General features: G+C 51.9%; 1 protein-coding gene across 1 annotated transcript; it reads left to right on the top strand.

Moving 5' to 3' along the window:
* Nucleotides 1–1,597: 1,597 nt before the first annotated feature.
* LOC144279617 (phospholipase A2 inhibitor and Ly6/PLAUR domain-containing protein-like) lies at nt 1,598–21,787 on the top strand. Its single transcript, XM_077841194.1, has 5 exons — nt 1,598–1,691; nt 3,183–3,299; nt 3,659–3,811; nt 3,998–4,141; nt 21,627–21,787. Exons 1-5 carry the CDS (start codon nt 1,598–1,600, stop codon nt 21,785–21,787), a joined length of 669 nt encoding a protein of 222 aa, XP_077697320.1.
* The last annotated feature ends 392 nt before the right edge of the window (nt 21,788–22,179 follow it).

Below are 22,179 nucleotides of genomic sequence, written 5' to 3'. Positions count from 1 at the left end.
CGGCACTGGTGAGGCCACATCTGGAGTACTGGGTCCAGTTTTGGGCCCCCCACTACAGAAGGGATGTGGAGAAATTGGAGAGAGTCCAGCGGAGGGCAATGATGAGGGGGCTGGGGCACGTGACTTAGGAGGGGAGGCTGAGGGAACTGGGCTTCTTTTGTCTGCAGAAGAGAAGAGTGAGGGGGAATTTGATAGCAGCCTTCAACTACCTGAGGGGGGTTCAAAGAGGGTGGAGCTCGGCTGTTCTCAGTGGTGGCAGATGACAGAACGAGGAGCAATGGTCTCCAGTTGCAGTGGGGGAGGTCTAGGCTGGAGATCATGAAACACTATTTCAATAGGAGGGTGGTGAAGCGCTGCATTGGGTTCCCTAGGGAGGGGGTGGAATCTCCACCCTTTGAGGTGTTCTATGGTTCTCTAATTCTCTGAACCTGCCTGCCGTACCCACAGCCAGCTGCTTCATGGCTGCTCTGGTCCCTGCAGAAAATGCCCGACCACCATGTGGGCGCCCCAGCCCCTCTGCCTGCTGTCTGCTCTCCTGGTCACAGGGGAGTCCCATCTGTCCCCAGGCACAGGGAGCTAGGCACTGATGAGAAGCAGGAAACCTTTGGAAATCACAGACAAATCTCAGGAGGCAGGAAAAGCGTCCCCCACCCTTGTCATCCTGCTTGGAAATGTTCCCCTGCCCCCTGCGCTGAGATTCCTGAGATTCATCTACATTTGTTAGTCTCTAAGGTGCCACAAGTACTCCCGTTCTTTTTGGGGATACAGACTAACATGGCTGCTACTCTGAAATCTGACTCCTTGGCTGTATTCGTGACTCCAAGTCTGACACCGCCTCCTTCTGCCTCAGTTTCCCTGTTTGTAAGGTGGGGATAATGTTCCCTTCCTCCCACCTGGGACCCTGGCAAAGGCAAGAGAAGGTATTTGGAGGTTGAAGTGATGTTTCCAGAGGAAAGCTCTGAAAAAAACCAAAGTGGACCAATTGGTTTTCTTTCTTTCGTCCTTCAATTAAAAACTTATGTTCACTGACTGAATTGAAACTCTCCCAAACTCTGGACAGGAAAGAGTTAACGATCATGGGATCTCTTCAGCCAGCCCAGAGTTTTTGCATGCATGATGGAGGTGTGAAGCCATCAGTGGCAAGGGTGAACGATCACCAATCAAATTCGGAAGAAGAGAGTTGACAGGACAGGATGGTCCCGGGCTTTGGAGTCGACACTTTTCTGGTGCTTGCATTTCAGTGTAGAGTATATAGAGCAATATGAACAAGGGGTCGACAGTTTAGCTCGTACTGACTTCACTCATGCCTTAATGTGGCCGGTTGTAAATCGAGGCAAATATCTAGATGAGCTGATGTACCCCCGGAAGACCTGTGTGTACCCCTGGGGTACACGGACCCCTGTCTGAGAACCACTGATTTCCACTAATGCAAAAGGGAATTGGCCTCAGTACACATTGGCATCATCTGATCAGCCAGTGTCACATGCAGGGCTGTGAAATCTCCCATCTCCGGGTCCACCAGGATGTCATGGGGCAACCCAAGCTGATCCCCCAGGGGGCAGGTATTTGCCAACCTGCCTGATAAAACCACAGCCAGATGCTTCCTCGCTGTTCTGCTCACTGCAGTAAACACCCGGGCACCATGTGGGTGGCTCTGCCCCTCTGCCTGCTCTCCGCTCTCCTGGCCACAGGTGAGTCCCGTCCGTCCCCCGGCACAGGGAGCCGGAATTCACCTGGGGAACGTGCCGCTGTCGATGGCGGATTCTGGGCTCAGGATGGAATTTGTGGGTAAAACCAGCGAGAGGAAAACCCAGGGCCACGTCGCCCGGCTGACTCGGGGAGAGCAGGGATTGGAGCCTGGGACTCCCACAGCCCAGGCTAGGTGCCTGGCCAGGGGGTCAGAGTCCGTCCGTCCTTCCTTCTTCTCGTTCCTCCTCCAGCTCTCACCCAGGCTTGGGGTCATCCCGATGAGGAGCACCACCCCCATCCACATATAATCCCGCTTGGAAATGTTCCCCTGCCCACCAGCGCTGAGATTCCTGCCAGGACTCCTGGGTTCATCCCCCGGGTTTGAAAGGGGAATGGGGGTGCAACGGGTGGGGGCTGGGAGCCAGGACTTCTGGGCTCATTCCCCAGCTGTAGAAGCGGGCTGGGGTGTAGTGAGTTTGAGCAGAGACGGTTGCAAATCAGGACTCCCGAGTTCTGTCCGTGGCTCTGAAAGAGGAGTGGGGTCTCGTGGGTTAGAGTGGGCTGGGAGTCAGGAGTGAGGACTTCTCGGCTGTCTTCTTGGTTCCTGAATTGAACACATCTTTGTTCTACCTCAGTTTCCCTATTTCTTAGATGGGGAGAATATCACTTTGCTACCATCTAGGGACATAGAAGTGGCAGAGGAAGGCGTTCTGAGGTTTAATGGATGTTTCCACATGAAAGCTCTAAAAAAACCGAAGTGGGAAAATTTTTCTCTTTCTTTCTTTCTTTCTTAAAACTACCTGACGCTCACGTCATGAATTTAAAGGCCCCACCCTCTGGAGAGGAAAGAGTTGATGCTCCTGGGATCGCTAGCTGGAGGTGCACAGCCATCAATCCAAAGGCTTAAGAAGCATCAATCGTATTCTGAAAAAGAATTGGCAGGATCAGCGATGAAAAGTGGGCTGAAGTCAAGTGTGGCTGAGCTGACGTAACTCTGAGAGCAGAGAGTGACAGCGGGGTGTGTGTGTGTGTGTGTGTGTGTGTGTGTGTGAAAGGTTCACCGCAAAGCCAGGCAGAAACCCCTCCTCAGAGCAGCTGAATTCTTGTTTTTCTGTCTACACAGACGTGTGGGGTTTGTTCGCAGGCACAAGCTGCACCCCAGATAGCCACGTCAGCAGCTGAAAATGTATTCTAGCCACAGACACTCAGGCAGCAAACAGACTTGTCTGCAGTGTTGAGTCAGATACAAATGACCAGCTAGCAAGATGCCTTTCCCCATCCGGAGAGTTAAATGGAACTGGGCAGAACTGCTGCAAAAGCAGGTGGCATTTCTCCAAGATCTGCCTGCCCACACGTTCAGTGAGGAGGCATTGGTGGTAACAACTCCCACAGCGCCACCTCTTGGTTCCTGGTGGTATTTCGCCCACGGGCACTGCCTGGGGAGGGGTGGGGAGCCGGGGTTTGTACTGAGAAGGGATTTTTCCAACCTCCAGGGAGCGCTCTGCAATGCGAGGTGTGTGCGTCCAGAGAGCTATCGTGCTCCGGCCCCCTGCAGCCCTGCGCCCCCTCGGAAGGGACCTGCGTCACCGTCGTGGCAGAGATCAGGCTGGGTGAGTGAAAGAAGATTTCTACTAAGTGTAGACACCATTGTCCTCCTGAAGCCAGGGGTCGAACCCAGAAATCCTGGCTCCCAGCCCCTCCCCCTACTCTAACCAATAGACTCCACTCCTCTCCAGGAGCAGGGACTGCTCAGTCTGGAAAGATAATGTCATAGACGGGGGATGGGATGAGATGGGGAATTGCAGTGGGTGACAGTGGGGCCTGGGTCAGACAGAAGAGAGGATTTTATCGGGGGTCGGAAGGAAGATGAGATTAGTTGGGGGTGGGGTGGATGGAACAAAAGGGGAGGATGGAGCAGCTGGGGGTCCATTGGGGAGCTCAGAGGTGATGCTCTGTTTCCCTTCCACAGAGGGATCCTCCTTCTCCTACACGGGTAAATCGTGCCTGGAGCCCCAGAACTGTGAGCCCGGCCCCTTCTCGCTGACCTACGCGCACAATGTCACCGTGCGGGTGAACATCGCCTGCTGTGACACCGACGGCTGCAACGCCGGGGCCATCTCAGGTGCGTGTCTGCTGCAAACCTAGAGACGTGCTCTGGCCACACCTGCCTGGAGATAACCCAGGAGTCCTGGCTCCCAGCCCCCCTGCTCTAACCACTAGACCCCACTCCCTTCCCCGAGCTGGGATCGAGCCCAATATGTGGTGACTCCCCACCCCTGGCTGACTGTGTGTGTCTGACTGTTCTCAGTGCCAACTGTGAGCTCCGTCCCCAACGGCCAGCAGTGCCTGACACTTTTCAATGTGGAGCCTTTTCACAGGCAGGGGAGTGGGATGTTGGCTTGCACCGGTGCCGAGGACCATTGTGTTGACGAATCTGGGCGATTAACAGTGGGTAAGTCCTCCAGATGGGGGCGGGGTCTGAACACAGAGCACAAGGTGGAGCCCAGCTGTGGCTGAGTCCCAGCCCCCCTTGCTCTGACCCTCTAGACTCCACTCCCCTGGCAGAGTTGCAGAGAGAACCCTGGAGTCCTACTTGCCGAGATGCCAAAGGAGCACCCAAGGAGGATAAGGCCACTGCGGAGAAACTAAATGAATTCTGTGTATCTGTCTTCACGGCTGAGGATGGGAGGGAGATTCCCAAACCTGAGCCATTCTGTTTGGTGACAAATCTGAGGAACTGTCCCAGATTGAGGAGTCATTACAGGAGTTTTTCCAAAAAATTGATAAATTAAACAGGAATAAGTCACCAGGACCAGATGGGATTCGCCCAAGAGTTCGGAAGGAACTCAAATTTCAAATTATAGAATGACTAACTGTGGTTTGTAACCTACCATTTAAATCAGCTTCTGTCCGAACTGGCTGGAGGATGGCTAATGACACACCAGTTTCGAATAAGGGCTCCAGAGGTGATCCCGGCAACTACAGGCCAATAAGTCTGACTTCAGTACAGGGCAAACTCATTGAAACTAGAGGAAAGAAGAGAACTGTCAGCCACATAGATGAACATAATTTGTTGGGGAAGGGTCAACATGGTTTCGGTAAAGGGAAATCACGCCTCACCAATGTACTAGAATTCTCTGAGGGGATCAACAAGCGTTTGGACAAGGGGGATCCCGTGGATATAGTGTACTTAGATTTTCAGAAAGCGTCCCTCACCAAAGGCTCTTAAGCAAAGTGAGCTGTCATGCGATAAAATCCTCTCATGGCTCAGTAACTGGTTAAAAGATAGGGAAAAAAGGGTAGGAAGAAATGGTCAGTTTTCAGAATGGAGAGAGATAAATAGTGGGAGTCCCCCAGGGATCTGCACTGGGCCCAGTCCTATTCACCATATTCCAAAATGTTCTGGAAAAAGGGGTAAATAGTGAGGTGGCAAAATTTGCAGAAGATACAAACCTACTCAAGATAGTGAAGTCCAAAGGAGATTGCGAAGGGGTACTAAAGGGTCTCTCAGAACAGGGTGACTGGGCAACAAAACGGCAGATGAAATTCAATGTTGATGAATGCAAAGTAATGCACATGGGCAAATGTAATCCCAGGTAGACATATACAATGATGGGTCGAATTTACCACTCAAGAAAGATCTTGGAGTCATTGTGGAGAGTTCTCTGAAATCATCCAGTCATGTGCAGCGGCTGTGAAGAAAGCGAACAGAATGCTGGGAATCATTAAGTAAGGAACAGAGAATAAGACAGACAATAGCATGTTGCCTCTGTATAAATCCATGGGATGCCCACAACTTGAACACTGCGTGCGGATGTGGTCGCCCCATCTCAAAAAAGAGATATTGGAATTGGAAAAGCTTCAGAAAATGCCAACCAAAATGATGAGGGGGATGGAACGGCTGCCATATGAAGAGAGATTAATAAGAGTAGGACGTTTCACCTTGGAAAAGAGACGGCTAAGGGGGAATATGATCGAGGGCTAGAGAAGGTTGGAGGGTGTGGAGGAAGTAAATAAGTAAGTGTTATTTACTCCTCCTAACATAAGAACGAGGGGTCACCACAGGCAGCAGGTTTAAAACAAACCAAAGGAAGTACTACTTCACACAATGCACAGTCAACCTGTGGAACTCCTTGCCAGAGGATGTTTTGAAGGCCAAGACTATAACAGGGTTCAAACAGGAACTAGAGAAGTTCCTGGAGGACAGGTCCATCTGTGGCTATAGCCAGGATTGGCAGAGAAGGTGGCCCCAGCCTCTGTTTGCCCAGGAGCTGGGAATGGGTGACGGGGGATGGATCACTGGATGATTCCCTGTTCTGTTCATTCCCTCTGGGGCACCTGGCATTGGCCAGAGGATACTGGGCTAGATGGACCTTTGGTGTGACCCAGGGGGGCCATTCCTCTGTTATGTTCTCACGTTGTTCCAGGCCCCTGCTCTGAGCACTAGACCCCACTCTGCCTGCAGAGCCGGGTGCAGTTATGCTGGGAGGGGAGTGTGTGAGAAACCACATGGGGGTCGGGGGAGGGGGGATGTGGGAGCCCCTTATTACGTCTCTCTCCCCCTGTCCAGGTGGCATCACTGTGATGAAGATTGCGGCTGGATGTGCCTCCCCTGGCGCTTGGGGGAAGAAAGTGGGGGAGAGGAAATACGTCCAGTGTGTGGGGGATTGGCTGATCCGGGCCAAGTGCTACCCAGCTCCCAGGGCCGGCGGGGGCATCGGGGAGCCCTGAGCCCCGGCCTGGCATCCTCCCCTTCTGCTGCGTGCTGGGCTGCAGTGAACCTCCCTTCAGCAGCCACCAGCTGCTGCTTCTCTTTCGGGGGGATTGCGGGTTCCTGTTGTGCATTGGCTGAATCAAGCGAGTTGTGGGGAAAGCACCCCCCTTGCTCCTTGTCCCCTGACCGCCCCGTACCGGGCCCCCCCGTCCCTATCTGTGCACAAGTGATGCTGGCAGGAAGAGAACCCGAGAGTCCTGACTCCCAGTACCCCACCCTGTAACCCACCAGAGCCCACTCCCTTCTGAAAGCCAGGGATAGAGTCCAGGAGTCCTGGCTCCCAAGCCCCCTGCTCTAACCACTGGACCCCTCTCCCCTTGCAGGGCCAGGGAATGGAACCCAGGAGTCCTGCCTAGACCCCCTCCCGGAAGGCAAGGCCCATGGCCGGGGGAAAGGCATCGGCTGGCTGAGCTCCCCTGGGGAAGGAGGGCTGTGGGAAGGAGAGGCCGTGGCTCACCCAGCTGTCCAGGCGGGCGGGAACGCCCTGGAGGGGAGAAATGTCCTTCTAGGTTGATTTTGCAGGGCTCAGTTCGTCCCGCTCTCTGGGGCGGCTCCACTGGGAGTGCCGGGCTCAGGGAAGGTGTCAGGAAACAGGGCAGATCCCCCCAGCCGGTGGTGCTCTGTGAGCAGATTTCACCCCGCGTGAACTCCTGGATCGCTGCCCCCGTCTGACCCCGGAGTCACAGCCAGTCCCCTCAGATACTCTCAGACAAGCTGGACTTTGTGAGGAAACCTCACGTACACCCCAAACCAGCCCACCCAGGTCGTCCCCTGCCCCAGGAGACTGGTCACTTACCCCAGAGCCACGGGACCCCAGATCCTACACCAAAGGCAACGCTGGCAGCCAGGTCTGTAGGAATCTCAGTAAAGGTTCGTGAGCTAAGGAAAGGGAATGAGGGTCACGAGGGGTTAAAGCCGGTAAAATTCATGCCCAGGTGAGTCGTAGTCTGTAATTCCAAACGGTGGCGGTGATGGGAGAAACTGCCATTTTTCCCAAGTCTTTTCAGGTGCCCCCAGACGGTCTCCAGGGCTCCCCGCTTTGCATCCCGTTCTGGTCCCTGTAAGAGTCCAGCCGGCCCAGCGAGGCAGGATCCTTCCCTGAATGCATCCTTACAGCTTCTTCTCCCAGAGAACAAGCTGGCAGGGCCCCCACCCACGTGGGCTTTGCATTCGATGGGGGGAGGGAGGAACGCGGCGGTCTGCACACACGATGGCCCCTGCCTTTGGGGTCAGCACTTTTCTGGTGCTAAAGTTACTCCTTAGCATCCCTCCGGCATCTCTGCTGGGTCAGTGAGTCCCAGGGCTGTGCTCAGGGTGAATGGTTGTTACTCCACTAAAACAGCAGATGGGGAAGAGAAAACCATACCACGGCCCATTGGTTTTCATGAAATCGAAACTCCAAACACACTGTTCTACCTTCGCCATGCCTTTGATCTAGGCCAGCGGCTCTCGACCTTTACAGACAGCTGTACCCCTTGTGGGAGTCTGATGTGTCTTGGGTACCCCAAATTTCCCCTCACTTAAAAACGACTTGCTCACAAAACCAGCCATAAAAATGCACAATGTCACGGCCATGCTGCTGCTGACAAGCTGCTTCCTTTCTCATTTCCGCCATTATAAAATAACTCGGTGGGAACACAGGACAAATCCTGCACTGGCATTTCAGTGTAGAGTATATAGAGCAATATGAACAAGGGGTCGACAGTTTAGCTCATACTGACTTCACTCGTGCCTTAATGCAGCCGGTTGTAAAACGAGGCAAACATGAAGATGAGCTGATGTTCCCCCCGGAAGACCTGTGTGTACCCCTGGGGTACATGGACCCCTGGCTGAGAACCACTGATCTGCACTAATGCACAAGGGAATTGGCCTCAAGACACATTGGGATCATCTGATCAGCCAGTGTCCCATGCAGGGTTGTGAAATCTCCCATCTCCGGGCCAACCAGGATGTCACGGGGCAGCCTCAGCTGATCCCCCAGGGGGCAGGTATTTGGCAACCTTTCTGCAGAGAAGGACCTGGGGATTACAGTGGATGAGAAGCTGGCTATGAGAGAGCAGGGTGGCCTTGTTGCCAAGAAGGCCAACGGCGTTTTGAGCTGCATCAGTAGGAGCGTTGCCAGCAGATGGAGGGAAGTGATTGTTCCCCTCTATTCGGCACTGGTGAGGCCACATCTGGAGTACTGGGTCCAGTTTTGGGCCCCCCACTACAGAAAGGATGTGGAAAAATTGGAGAAAGTCCAGCGGAGGGCAAGGAAAATGATTAGGGGGCTGGGGCACGTGACTTAGGAGGGGAGGCTGAGGGAACTGGGCTTCTTTCGTCTGCAGAAGAGAAGAGTGAGGGGCGATTTTATAGCAGCCTTCAACTACCTGAGGGGGTCCCAAAGAGGATGGAGCTCGGCTGTTCTCAGTGGTGGCAGATGACAGAACGAGGAGCAATGGTCTGCAGTTGCAGTGGGGGAGGTCTAGGCTGGAGATTAGGAAACACTATTTCAATGGGAGGGTGGTGAAGCGCTGCATTGGGTTTCCTAGGGAGGGGGTTGAATCTCCATCCTTTGAGGTGTTTAAGGCCCAGCTTGCCACAGCCCTGACTGGGATGAATTACTTGGGGTTGGTCCTGCTTGGAGCAGGGGTTGGACTAGATGACCTCCTGAGCTCTCTTCCAACCCTGATCTTCTTTTGTTCTCTGATTCTCTGAAGCTGCCTGCCGTTCCCACAGCCAGCTGCTTCATCGCTGCTCTGGTCACTGCAGAAAATGCCCGGCCACCGTGTGGGCGCCCCTGCCCCTCTGCCTGCTGTCTGCAGGGAGTGCGGGTCTCTTCTGGGGTGTATGTACCCCACGCTGGCCCAGCGAGCGCAGGGAGAAAATGGCCGAGCAGCGGGAGGGGTTTGCAGATTCCTGGGCACAGGGACTAGCGTGAGGGCCGCGCTGAGCTGCGTGAGCCGGGACCGAGCCATGCTTGGCCAGGAGGGGACACTGTTGCACCATCGCACTGACTCACATGGTCTGAGTTCTGGGAGCCAGGACTCCTGGGTTCTATCCCCAGGTCAGGGACGGGGTGGGTCTAGAATAGGCTGGAAGCCAGCAGCAATTAGGACTCCTTGGTTAAAAGAACAGGAGTACTTGTGGCACCTTAGAGACTAACCAAGTACTCCCGTTCTTTCTGGGGATACAGACTAACACGGCTGCTACTCTGAAATCTGACTCCTTGGCTGTATTCGTGGCTCTGAGTCTGACACTGCCTCTTTCTGCCTCAGTTTCCCTGTTTATAAGATGGGGATAATGTTCCCTTCCTCCCACCTGGGACCCTGGCAAAGGCAGGAGAAGGCTTTTGGAGGTTGAAGTGATGTTTCCAGAGGAAAGCTCTGGAAAATACCAAAGTGGACCAATTGGTTTTCTCTCTTTCGTCCTTCAATTAAAAACTTATGTTCACTGACTGAATTGAAACTTTCCCAAGCTCTGGACAGGAAAGAGTTAAGGATCATGGGATCTCTTCAGCCAGCCCAGAGTTTTTGCATGCACGATGGAGGTGTGAAGCCATCAGTGGCAAGGGTGAACGATCACCAATCAAATTCGGAAGAAGAGAGTTGACAGGACAGGATGGTCCCCGGCTTTGGAGTCGACACTTTTCTGGTGCTAAAGTTCTTCATTAGCATCGCCGGGTGTCTTTGCTGGGTCAGTGAGTCCCAGGGCTGTGCTCAGGGTGAATGTTTGTTCCTCCATTAAAACAGCAGACGGGGAAGGGAAAACCGTACAACAGTCCATTGGTTTTAATGAAATCGAAACACCAAACACACTGTTCTACCTTAAAAAGAAAAGGAGTCCTTGTGGCACCTTAGAGACTAACCAATTTATTTGAGCATGAGCTTTCGTGAGCTACAGCTCACTTCATCAGATGCATACTGTGGAAACTGCAGCAGACTTTATATATACACAGAGAATATGAAACAATACCTCCTCCCACCCCACTGTCCTGCTGGTAATAGCTTATCTAAAGTAATCTTCAGGTTAAGCCATTTCCAGCACAAATCCAGGTTTTCTCACCCTCCACCCCCACACACAAATTCACTCTCCTGCTGGTGATAGCCCATCCAAAGTGACAACTCTTTACACAATGTGCATGATAATGAAGTTAGGCCATTTCCTGCACAAATCCAATGGCATAACATTCTTTTTCACTGACTGACCAGTTGCTTTCCCTCTCAGACAGTTTTTTGGTGAGAAACACTACAGGGTGGAATTCTTGATCAGGTCCTTTCTGCATTAAAACTGCTCCCACACCACGCTCGGACGCATCTGTGGTTACTAGGAACAGTTTGTCAAAGTCTGGGGCCCTTAGTACAGGGTCAGACATGAGTGTCGCTTTAAGCTGGTTAAAGGCCTCCTGACACTTTTTGGTCCACTGAACAGCGTTTGGCTGTTTCTTTTTGGTTAGGTCTGTCAGCGGGGTGGCGATTTGGCTGTATTGCGGTACAAATTGTCTGTAATAACCAGCCAAGCCTAAGAAGGATTGAACCTGTTTCTTTGACTTTGAGACAGGCCATTTTTGGATCGCATCCACTTTGGCTGATAGTTCCTTGACCCACCTGGTGTCCAAGGTAAGTCACACTGTTTAGGCCTATTTGACACTTCTTAGCCTTAACAGTTAGTCCTGCCTCCCTTATGCACTCAAGGACTTTTTGTAGATGTTCCAGGTGTTCTGCCCAGGAATCCGAAAATATGGCCACATCGTCAAGGTAGGCGACTGCATATTCTCCTAATCCCGCTAGGAGACCATCTACAAGTCTTTGGAAGGTGGCGGGTGCATTCCGCAGCCCGAAAGGGAGGACATTAAATTCATACAGCCCGAGACGTGTGATGAAGGCTGAGCTTTCCTTGGTGGATTCATCTAGCGGTACCTGCCAGTACCCCTTGGTTAAGTCCAAGGTAGAGATGTACTGGGCCCGTCCCAGTTTCTCTAATAGTTCATCTGTGCGTGGCATTGGATAGTTGTCTGGGCGAGTTACAGCATTTAGCTTATGATAGTCCACACAAAAACGTATCTTCCCATCTGGTTTGGGAACTAGAACCACTGGAGATGCCCATGCACTCTGTAACATATCCTGGATCTCCCGGTCTATAGCAGTTTTAGCTTGAGGAGACACCCGGTAAGGTTGGACTTTAATTGGGTGAGCATTACCTGTGTCAATGGAGTGGTATGCCCGTTCAGTCAGTCCTGGGGTGGATGAGAACGTCGACGCGTAGCTAGTGCACAGCTCCTTGGTCTGCTGTCGCTGCATACGCCCAAGGGTCATGGAGAGGTTCACCTCTTCCACACCACCAACAGTTTTCCCTTCGTAATAGACACCTTCAGGCCACTCAGCGTCGTCTCCTCCCTGGGCTGTAAACTGACAAAGCTTTAATTCTCTGGAATAAAAGGGCTTTAGAGAATTAATATAGTACACTTTAGCTTTCGGTTGGAGGTGGGGAATGCTATGAGGTAATTAACAGCTCCCAGGAGCTCCTGGACCATGAATGGCCTTTCCCTTGATGCTTCCATTTTATGGGCCTGGAGCGCCTTTAAGACCATGACCTGGTCCCCTACTTTGAAGGAACGCTCTCTGACATGTTTATCACACCAGGCTTTCTGCTCTTTTTGAGCATCCTGTAAGTTTTCTTTAGCAAGGGCTAAAGAGGTTCGGAGGGTGTTTTGTAGGTTGGTTACAAAGTCCAGAATGTTAGTTCCTGGAGAAGGTGTAAATCCCTCCCATTGCTGTTTCACCAACTGTAATGGCCCCTTAACCTCACAGCCATATACAAGTTCAAATGGGGAAAACCCTAAACTGGGATGTGGTACAGCTCTGTAGGCAAAGAGCAACTGCTGCAACACTAGGTCCCAATCATTGGAGTGCTCATTTACGAATTTACGTATCATGGCCCCCAAAGTCCCATTAAACTTCTCCACCATGCCGTTTGTTTGATGGTGGTAAGGAGTGGCAACTAAGTGATTTACCCCATGAGCTTCCCAGAGGTTTTCCATAGTTCCTGCCAGGAAATTAGTCCCTGCACCTGTGAGGATGTCGGAGGGCCAACCTTCCCTGGCAAAAATGTCTGCTAGTGCCTGGCACACACTTTTAGCCCTGGGGTTGCTTAGAGCCCCTGCTTCCGGCCATCGGGTGGCAAAATCCATGAAAGTCAGTCTGTACTGCTTCCCTCTGGGTGTCTTTTTCAGAAAAGGACCCAGAATATCCACAGCTACTCACTGAAATGGAACTTCAATGATGGGGAGTGGTTGGAGAGGGGCTTTGACCTGGTCTTGGGGTTTTCCCACTCTTTGGCATCCTTCACAAGACCGGACATAGGTAGAAACATCCTTGCCCATTCCCTCCCAGTGGAATGGCCCCCCAAAAACGGTCTTTGGTCCTGTTCAGCCCAGCATGGCCACTAGGGTGATCATGGGCTAAGCTCAAGAGCTTGGCCCGGTATTTAGTTGGACCTACCAACTGTCTCTGAGGATGCCAGTCTTCCTGGTGTCCACCAGAAAGAGTTTCTTTGTATAAAAGTCCTCTTTCTACAACAAACCTGGATCGATTAGAAGAGCTGAGAGGCGGTGCGTTGCTCCGTGCCGCCGTCCAAGCTCTCTGGAGGCTTTAATCCGCTTCCTGTTCGGTCTGGAACTGTTCCCTTGATGCTAGAGACATCAGTTCCTCATTGGATTGTGGACCTATGCTTGGTCCCTCTGGAAGCGATGTAGGGGATGGGGCTGTTTCCGTTGACTGTGAACCGCTCTCCGCTGGGACACTATGTTGGGGTTCAGGCTCTGGCTGAGTCTCTTGTGTAGGGTTAAGGGCTGCTGCCGGTTCAGGTTCGGTGGGGCCCTCTGGTGTTGGGGTTGCAAGTACTAGATTCAGTGCTGGCAATGGGTGTGGTGCTGGTTGTTCGGCTGGTTCCGGTTCTGGGACTGGTTCCGTCTGGGTCTCTGGGACTGGATCCACTACTGTTGTTGCAGACATTGGCCTGGGGTCCAGGTCCATCACCTCTGACCGGGTCCTGATAGAAGTTTCCTGAACAGAGCTAGGCCTCACAGCTTGTTTAGCCTGGCTGCGGGTGACCATTCCCACCCTCTTGGCCCGCTTCACATGATTGGCCAAGTCTTCCCCCAACAGCATGGGGATGGGATTATCATCATCGACTGCAAAAGTCCACATTCCTGACCAGCCCTGGTACTGGACAGGGAACTTGGCTGTAGGCAAGTTGAAAGAGTGGGACTTGAAGGGTTGAATCGTCACTTGGATCTCTGGGTTGATTAAATTGGGGTCCACTAAGGAAGCATGGATAGCTGACACTTGTGCTCCGGTGTCCCTCCACACGGTGACCTTCTTCCCGCCCACACTCACAGTTTCCCTCCACTCCAAGGGTATCTGGGAGGTATCTGGGCCTGCGGATCTTTGGTGTGATTCTGGTGCAATGAACTGTAATCTGTTGGGGTTCTTGGGGCGGTTGGCCTTTACATGCCCCAGCTCATTACATTTAAAACATCGTCCAGCTGACGGGTCACTGGGGTGAGGCGGGTTGCTGGAGAACGGGGTGGTGGGACGATAAGGTGTCTGGAGGGTTCTTTGGGAGGTAGGTGGGGCCTTGGGCGGCCCCCGGTAATAGGGTGTGGTCTGGGGTTGTCCCTTCTGGTCTCCACTCCAACTGCAACCAGTTTTCTTCTTCTCTGCTACCTCCACCCATCTGGCTCCAATCTCACCTGCTTCGATTACAGTTTTGGGTTTCCCATCTAGTATGTATCTTTCTATTTCCTCAGGAACACCCTCTAAGAATTGTTCCATTTGCATTAGGAAGGGCAAGTTTACTGGAGATTCAACACTTGCTCCTGATATTCAGGCATTCCAATGTTTCACAATGTGGTAGGCATGTCGGGTAAATGACACGTCTGGTTTCCACCTTAGGGCTCTGAACCTCCGACGGGAATGCTTGGGTGTTATCCCCATTCTGACTATCGCCTTGGATTTAAACAGTTCATACTCGTTCATGTGTTCTTTAGGCATTTCAGCCGCCACCTCAGCTAATTGTCCACTGAGCTGCGGCCTCAGCTGTACCATGTATTGGTCTGTAGGGATGCTGTACCCAAGGCAGGCCCTTTTGAAGTTTTCTAAGAAGGCCTCGGTATCATCGCCTGCCTTGTAGGTGGGGAACTTTCTGGGATGGGAAGTGGTACCTGGAGAAGGATTGCTAGGGTTTGTTGGTATATTCTGCTGAGTCTTTACCTTCTCCATCTCCAGTTCATGCTTCCTCTCTTTTTCCTTCTCCTCCTCCACATGCTTCCTTGCCTCCATTTCCCTCCTGTGGGCAGCCTCCTGTACCTCCTTCTCCAGCCGCATGAGTTCTATCTGTCTTTCATGTTCCTTTTGTTTTTCCTCAGCCTGAAATCTGGCTAATTCCAGCGTTTCTTGAGCCGTGGATTCTGTCATCCAAACCTCTCCGTTTTTAACTAACTTTACACCCGAGGTTTGGAAATAAACAAACAAACAAAACTTGGCTGTAAAATTTTGCTGTGCTGGAATAGGATACCTATTCTCTGATAGTGATTGTCAGCCTACAGAAAAAGACAATTCCCTTTGTCTCTGCTCTGGCCCCAAATCAAAGCAAAAAACCTCCAACTACTTGGAAACCTGCTTATCAGCAGCCCCAAAGGAAAAAAAAAATTTGTGTTCAAAGCTGTGCTCCTTCTAAAAAGAAATCAAAATCCTAAAAAAAAAAAACAACCCTGCCACTTTTGTCTCCAGGCAAATGGGTAGAACACCCCCCCCCAATTTAGTTTTAGGGGGAAAAAAACCTCAGGTTTTCGAGGACTGTGAATTTCCCTGCAGGAGATTAACTACTCTGCCTCCAGGCAAAGAAAACCTGCAATTCACAAAGATAATCCCCTTTTGTCTCTGCTCTGGCTCCAAAGCAGAGAAAAAACTAGTTGCTTTCAGTTGGACCTCCTTTCCAGCAGCCCCAAAGGAAAAAAAAATATTTCCTTTTTAAAATCCGTTTTTCTGGTTCAAAAAAATCTCAAATTGATCTCAAAATGATTTCAGGTTAATCCCACCACTCTGCCACCATGTCAAGGTTCCTTCCCCACTCTGAACTCTAGGGTACAGATGTGGGGACCTGCATGAAAATCTCCTAAGCTTACTTTCCCCAAGGTACAAATTAATTTTGTCCTTTGCCCCTAGATTTCTACTGCCACCACCAAACTTTAACTGGGTTTACTGGGAAACGTAGTTTGGACACGTCTTTCCCCCCAAATCCTACCAACCCTTGCACCCCACTTCCTGGGGAAGGTTTGGTAAAAATCCTCACCAATTTGCATAGGTGACCACAGACCCAAACCCTTGGATCTTAGAACAATGAAAAAGCATTGAGTTTCCTTACAAGAAGACTTTTAATAGAAGTAGAAAAGAATCACCTCTGTAAAATCAGGATGGCAAATACCTTACAGGGGAATTAGATTCAAAACAGAGAGAATCCCTCTAGGCAAAACCTTAAGTTACAAAAAGACACACAGACAGGAATATCCATTCTATTCAGCACAGCTATTTTCTCAGCCATTTAAAGAAATCATAACCTAACACATACCTAGCTAGATTACTTACTAAGTTCTAAGAGTCCATTCCTGTTCTGTCCCCAGCAAAAGCATCACACAGACAGACACAGACCCTTTGTTTTTCTCTTTCCTCCCAGCTTTTGAAAGTATCTTATCTCCTCATTGCTCATTTTGGTCAGGTGCCAGCGAGGTTACCTTTAGCTTCTTAACCCTTTACAGGTGAGAGGATTTTTCCTCTGGAGAGGAGGGATTATAAAGGAGTTTACCCTTCCCTTTCTATTTATGACAACAGGTGAAAGTGTTTTGCCACTGGCCATGGGGGATTTTATAGCACCGGGGACAGAAAAGTGGTTCCCCTTCCCTTTATATTTATGACAGGTCCTTTCTTATGTTATTATAAAAAATACATAAGTGTTACGGCCACATTGTGACTGACAAATAGCTTCCTTTCTCAGTTCCACCGTGTAATGATAAGATAACTCCACTGGGATATAAATATTGTTCTTACAGTTCAGTGGATAGTACATAGAGCTGCACAAACAAGTCATTGTGTCAGGAAATTTTAGCTCGTACTGACTTCACTAGTGCTTTATATCTGGCCTGTTGTAAAATGAGGCAAACATCAAGATAAGCTAATGTACCCCCTGGAAGACCTGTGCGTACCCCTGGAGTACACAGACCCCTGGCTGAGAACCACAGATCTCCACTAACGCACAAGGGAATTGGCCTCAAGACACATTGCATCACCTGATCAGCCAAAGTCACATGCAGGGTTGTGAAATCTCCCATCTCCGGGTCCACCAGGATGTCATGGGGCAGCCCCAGCCGATCGCCCAGGGGGCAGGTATTTGCCATCCTGCCGGATAAAACCACAGCCAGATGCTTCCTCGCTGTTCTGCTCACTGCAGCTAACATCCAGGCACCATGTGGGTGGCTCTGCCCCTCTGCCTGCTGTCCGCTCTCCTGGCCACAGGTGAGTCCCGTCCGTCCCCGGGGACAGGGAGCCGGGTGGTGGGGTCGGGAATTCACTTGGGGAAAGTGCTGCTGTCGATGGTGGATTCTGGGGTCAGGATGGAATTTGTGGGTAAAACCAGCAAGAGGAAAACCCGGAGCCACATCCCCCGGCTGACTCGGGGAGAGCAGGGATTGGAGCCTGGGACGCCCACAGCCCATGCTAGGGCCTGGCCAGCGGGTCTGAGTCCGTCTGTCCTTCCTTCTTCTCGTTCCTCCTCCAGCTCTCGCCCGAGCTTGGGGTCATCCCGATGAGGAGCAGCACCCCCATCCACATGTCATCCTGCCTAGAAATGTTCCCCTGCCTGTCAGCGCTGAGATTCCTGCCAGGACTCCTGGCTTCATTCCCCGGGTTTGAAAGGGGAATGGGGGTGCAACAGGTGGGGGCTGGGAGCCAGGACTTCTGGGCTCATTCCCCAGCTGTAGAAGCGGGCTGGGGTGTAGTGAGTTTGAGCGGAGATGGCTGCAAATCAGGACTCCCGGGTTCTGTCCGTGGCTCTGAAAGAGGAGTGGGATCTCGTGGGTTAGAGTGGGCTGGGAGTCAGGAGTGAGGACTTCTCAGCTGTCTTCTTGGTTCTAACCCTGAACTGAACACATCTTTTTTCTACCTCAGTTTCCAAATTTCTTTGATAGGGATAATATAACTTTGCAACCATCTAGGGACATAGAAGGGGCGGGGAAGGTGTTCTGAGGTTTAATTGATGTTTCCACATGAAAGCTCTAAAAAAACCAAAGTGGGAAAATCTTTCTTTCTTTCTTTCTTTCTTTCTTTCTTTCTTTCTTTCTTTCTTCTTAAAACTACCTTACGCTCACGTAATGAATTAAAGGCCCCCACACTCTGGAGAGGAAAGAGTTGATGCTCCTGGGATCGCTGGATGGAGGCGCACAGCCATCTATCCAAAGGCTTAACAAGCGTCAATCGTATTCTGAAGAAGCGATGAAAAGTGGGCTGAAGTTGAGTGTGGCTGAGCTGACGTAACTCTGAGAGGCAGAGGCCTGGAGCAGAGAGTGACAGCGGGGTGTGTGTGTGTGAATGTGTGTGTGTGTGAAAGGTTCACCGCAAAGCCAGGCAGAAACACCTCTTCAGAGCAGCCGAATTCTTGTTTTTCTGTCTACACAGACGAGTGGGGTTTGTTCGCAGGCACAAGCTGCACCCCAGATAGCCACGTCAGCAGCTGAAAATGTATTCTAGCCACAGACACTCAGGCAGCAAACAGACTTGTCTGCAGTGTTCAGTCAGATACAAATGACCAGCTAGCAAGATGTCTTTCCCCATCCGGAGAGTTAAATGGAACTGGGCAGAACTGCTGCAAAAGCAGGTGGCATTTCTCCAAGATCTGCCTGCCCACACGTTCAGTGAGGAGGCATTGGTGGTAACAACTCCCACAGCGCCACCTCTTGCTTCCTGGTGGTATTTCGCCCACGGGCACTGCCTGGGGAGGGGTGGGGAGCCGGGGTTTGTACTGAGAATGGATTTTTCCAACCTCCAGGGAGCGCTCTGCAATGCGAGGTGTGTGCATCCAAAGAGCAATCGTGCTCCGGCCCCCTGCAGCCCTGCGCCCCCTCGGAAGGGACCTGCGTCACCGTCGTGGCAGAGTTCAGACTGGGTGAGTGAAAGAAGATTTCTACTAAGTGTAGACACCATTGTCCTCCTGAAGCCAGGGGTCGAACCCAGGAGTCCTGGCTCCCAGCCCCTCCCCCTACTCTAACCAATAGACTCCACTCCTCTCCAGGGGCAGGGACTGCTCAGTCTGGAAAGGTAATGTCATAGACGGGGGATGGGATGAGATGGGAATTGCAGTGGGTGGCTGTGGGGCCTGGATCAGACAGAAGAGAGGATTTTATTGGGGGTCGGGGGGAAGATGAGATTAGTTGGGGGTGGGGTGGATGGAAAAAAAAGGGGAGGATGGAGCAGCTGGGGGTCCATTGGGGAGCTCAGAGGTGATGCTCTGTTTCCCTTCCACAGAGGGATCCTCCTTCTCCTACACGGGTAAATCGTGCCTGGAGCCCAAGAACTGTGAGCCCGGCCCCTTCTCGCTGACCTTCGCAAACAATGTCACCGTGCGGGTGAACATCGCCTGCTGTGACACCGACGGCTGCAACGCCGGGGCCATCCCAGGTGTGTGTCTGCTGCAAACCTAGAGCCGTGCTCTGGCCACACCTGCCTGGAGATAACCCAGGAGTCCTGGCTCCCAGCCCCCCTTCTCTAACCACTAGACCCCACTCCCTTCCCCGAGGTGGAATCGAGCCAAGCGTGTGGTGAATCCCCACCCCTGGCTGACTGTGTGTGTCTGACTGTTCTCAGTGCCAACTGTGAGCTCCGTCCCCAACGGCTGGCAGTGCCTGTCGTTCTTCAAAATGGGGGCAGATGGCTGGCAGGAGAAGGAGAAGGAGCTCTTGGCCTGCACCGGCGCCGAGGTCCATACTGTTGGGGAATCTGGGATATTAACACGGGGTAAGTCCTCCAGATGGGGGCGGGGTCTGAACACAGAGTACGAGGTGGAGCCCAGGTATCCTGGCTCAGTCCCAGCCCCCCTTGCTCTGACTCACTAGACTCCACTCCCCTGGCAGAGTTGCAGAGAGAACCCTGGAGTCCTACTTGCTGAGATGCCAAAGGAGCACCCAAGGAGGATAAGGCCACTGCAGAGAAAGTAAATGAATTCTGTGCATCGGTCTTCACGGCTGAGGCTGGGAGGGAGATTCCCAAACCTGAGCCATTCTGTTTTGTTGACAAATCTGAGGAACTGTCCCAGATTGAGGAGTTATTACAGGAGTTTTTGCAACAAATTGATAAATTAAACAGCGATAAGTCACCAGGACCAGATGGGATTCGCCCAAGAGTTCGGAAGGAACTCAAACGTCAAATTACAGAACTACTAACTGTGGTTTGTAACCTACCATTTAAATCAGCTTCTGTCTCAACTGGCTGGAGGATGGCTAATGACACACCAATTTTCTAAAAAGGGCTCCAGAGGTGATCCCGGCAACTACAGGCCAATAAGTCTGACTTCAGTACTGGGCAAACTCATTGAAACTAGAGGAAAGAAGAGAACTGTCAGACACATAGATGAACATAATTTGTTGGGGAAGGGTCAACATGGTTTTGGTAAAGGGAAATGACGCCTCACCAATGTACTAGAATTCTCTGAGGGGGTCAACAAGAGTGTGGACAAGGGGCATCCCGTGGATATAGTGTACTTAGATTTTCAGAAAGCGTGCCTCACCAAAAGCTCTTAAACAAAGTGAGCTGTCATGCGATAAAATCCTCTCATGGCTCAGTAACTGGTTAAAAGATAGGGAAAAAAGGGTAGGAAGAAATGGTCAGTTTTCAGAAGGGAGAGACGTAAATAGTGGGAGTCCCCCAGGGATCTGCACTGGGCCCAGTCCTATTCACCATATTCCAAAATGTTCTGGAAAAAGGGGTAAATCGTGAGGTGGGAAACTTTGCAGAAGATACAAACCTACTCAAGATAGTGAAGTCCAAAGCAGACTGCAAGGAGGTACTAAAGGGTCTCTCAGAACTGGGTGACTGGGCAACAAAACGGGAGAGGAAATTCAATGTTGATAAATGGAAAGTAATGCACATGGGCAAACGTTATCCCAACTAGACATACACAATGATGGGTCAAATTTACCACTCAAGAAAGATCTTGGAGTCACTGTGGAGAGTTCTCTGAAATCATCCACTCCATGTGCTGCGGCCGTAAAAAAGCAAACAGAATGCTGGGAATCATTCATAAAGGGACAGAGAATAGGACAGAAAAGATCGTGTTGCCTCAATATAAATCCATGGGACGCCCACATCTTGAACACTGTGCGCGGATGTGGTCGCCCTGTCTTAAAAAAGATCCATTGGAATTGGAAAATCTTCAGAAAAGCCCAACCAAAATGATGAGGGGGATGGAACGGCTGCCATATGAGGAGAGATTAATAAGTGTGGGACTTTTCATCCTGGACAAGAGATGGCTAAGAGGGGATATGATTGAGGTCTAGAGAGGGTTGAAGGGTGTGGAGGAAGGAAATAAGGAAGTGTTATTTACTCCTCTTAAAATAAGAACGAGGGGTCACCACAGGCAGCAGGTTTAAAACAAACCAAAGGAAGTACTGCTTCACACAATGCACAGTCAACCTGTGGAACTCCTTGCCAGAGGATGTTTTGAAGGCCAAGACTATAACAGGGTTCAAACAGGAACGAGAGAAGTTCCTGGAGGACAGGTCCATCTGTGGCTATTAGCCAGGGTGGGCAGTGATGGTGGCCCCAGCCTCTGTTTGCCAGGAGCTGGGAATGGGCGACAGGGGATGGATCACTGGATGATTCCCTGTTCTGTTCATTCCCTCTGGGGCACCTGGCATTGGCCAGAGGATACTGGGCTAGATGGACCTTTGGTGTGGCCCAGGGGGGCCGTTCCTCAGTTATGTTCTCACGTAGTTCCAGCCCCCTGCTCTGAGCACGAGACCGAACTCTGCCTGCAGAGCCGGGTGCAGTCCTGCTGGGAGGGGAGTGTGTGAGAAACCACATGGGGGTCAGGGGAGGGGATGTGGGAGCCCCCGATCACGTCTCTCTCCCCCGTCCAGGTGCCATCACCCTGACGAAGATTGCGGCTGGATGTGCCTCCCCTGGCGCCTGCGTGAAGAGAGTGGGGGAGAAGAAATACGCCCAGGGCGTGGTGAAGATGCTGATCCGGGCCAAGGGCTACCCAGCTCCCAGGGCCGGCGGGGGCATCGGGGAGCCCTGAGTCCCGGACTAGCGTCCTGCCCTTGTGCTGCGCACTGGGCTGCAGTGAACCTCCCTTCAGCAGCCTCCGGCTGGTGGTTCTCTTTGGGGGGGATTGCGGGTCCCTTTTGTGCATTGGCTGAATAAAGCGAGTTGTGGGGAAAGCACCCCCCTAGCTCCTTGTCCCCTGACCGCCCCCTACCGGGCCTCCCCCGCCCCTATCTGTGCACGAGTGATGCTGGCAGGAAGAGAACCTGGGAGTCCTGACTCCCAGTACCCCACCCTGTAACCCAACAGGGCCCACTCCCTTCTGAAAGCCAGGGATAGAGCCCAGGAGTCCTGGCTCCCAAGCCCCCTGCTTTAGCCACTGGACCCCTCTCCCCTTGCAGGGCCAGGGAATGGAACCCAGGAGTC

Source organism: Eretmochelys imbricata, chromosome 24 (genome assembly GCF_965152235.1).
Source record: "Eretmochelys imbricata isolate rEreImb1 chromosome 24, rEreImb1.hap1, whole genome shotgun sequence".
NCBI classification, from domain to species: domain Eukaryota; kingdom Metazoa; phylum Chordata; order Testudines; family Cheloniidae; genus Eretmochelys; species Eretmochelys imbricata.
The sequence above is the reverse complement of the archived record's forward strand: the minus strand, read 5'-3'. Positions and strand labels throughout refer to the sequence as shown.

Coding starts and splice junctions, on each gene's coding strand:
- LOC144279617 (XM_077841194.1), top strand. CDS start 1,598: ATGCTTCCTCGCTGTTCTGCTCACTGCAGTAAACACCCGGGCACCATG. Junction 3,300..3,658: donor CGTGGCAGAGATCAGGCTGG/GTGAGTGAAAGA, acceptor TCCCTTCCACAG/AGGGATCCTCCTTCTCCTAC. Junction 4,142..21,626: donor ATCTGGGCGATTAACAGTGG/GTAAGTCCTCCA, acceptor TCCCCCGTCCAG/GTGCCATCACCCTGACGAAG.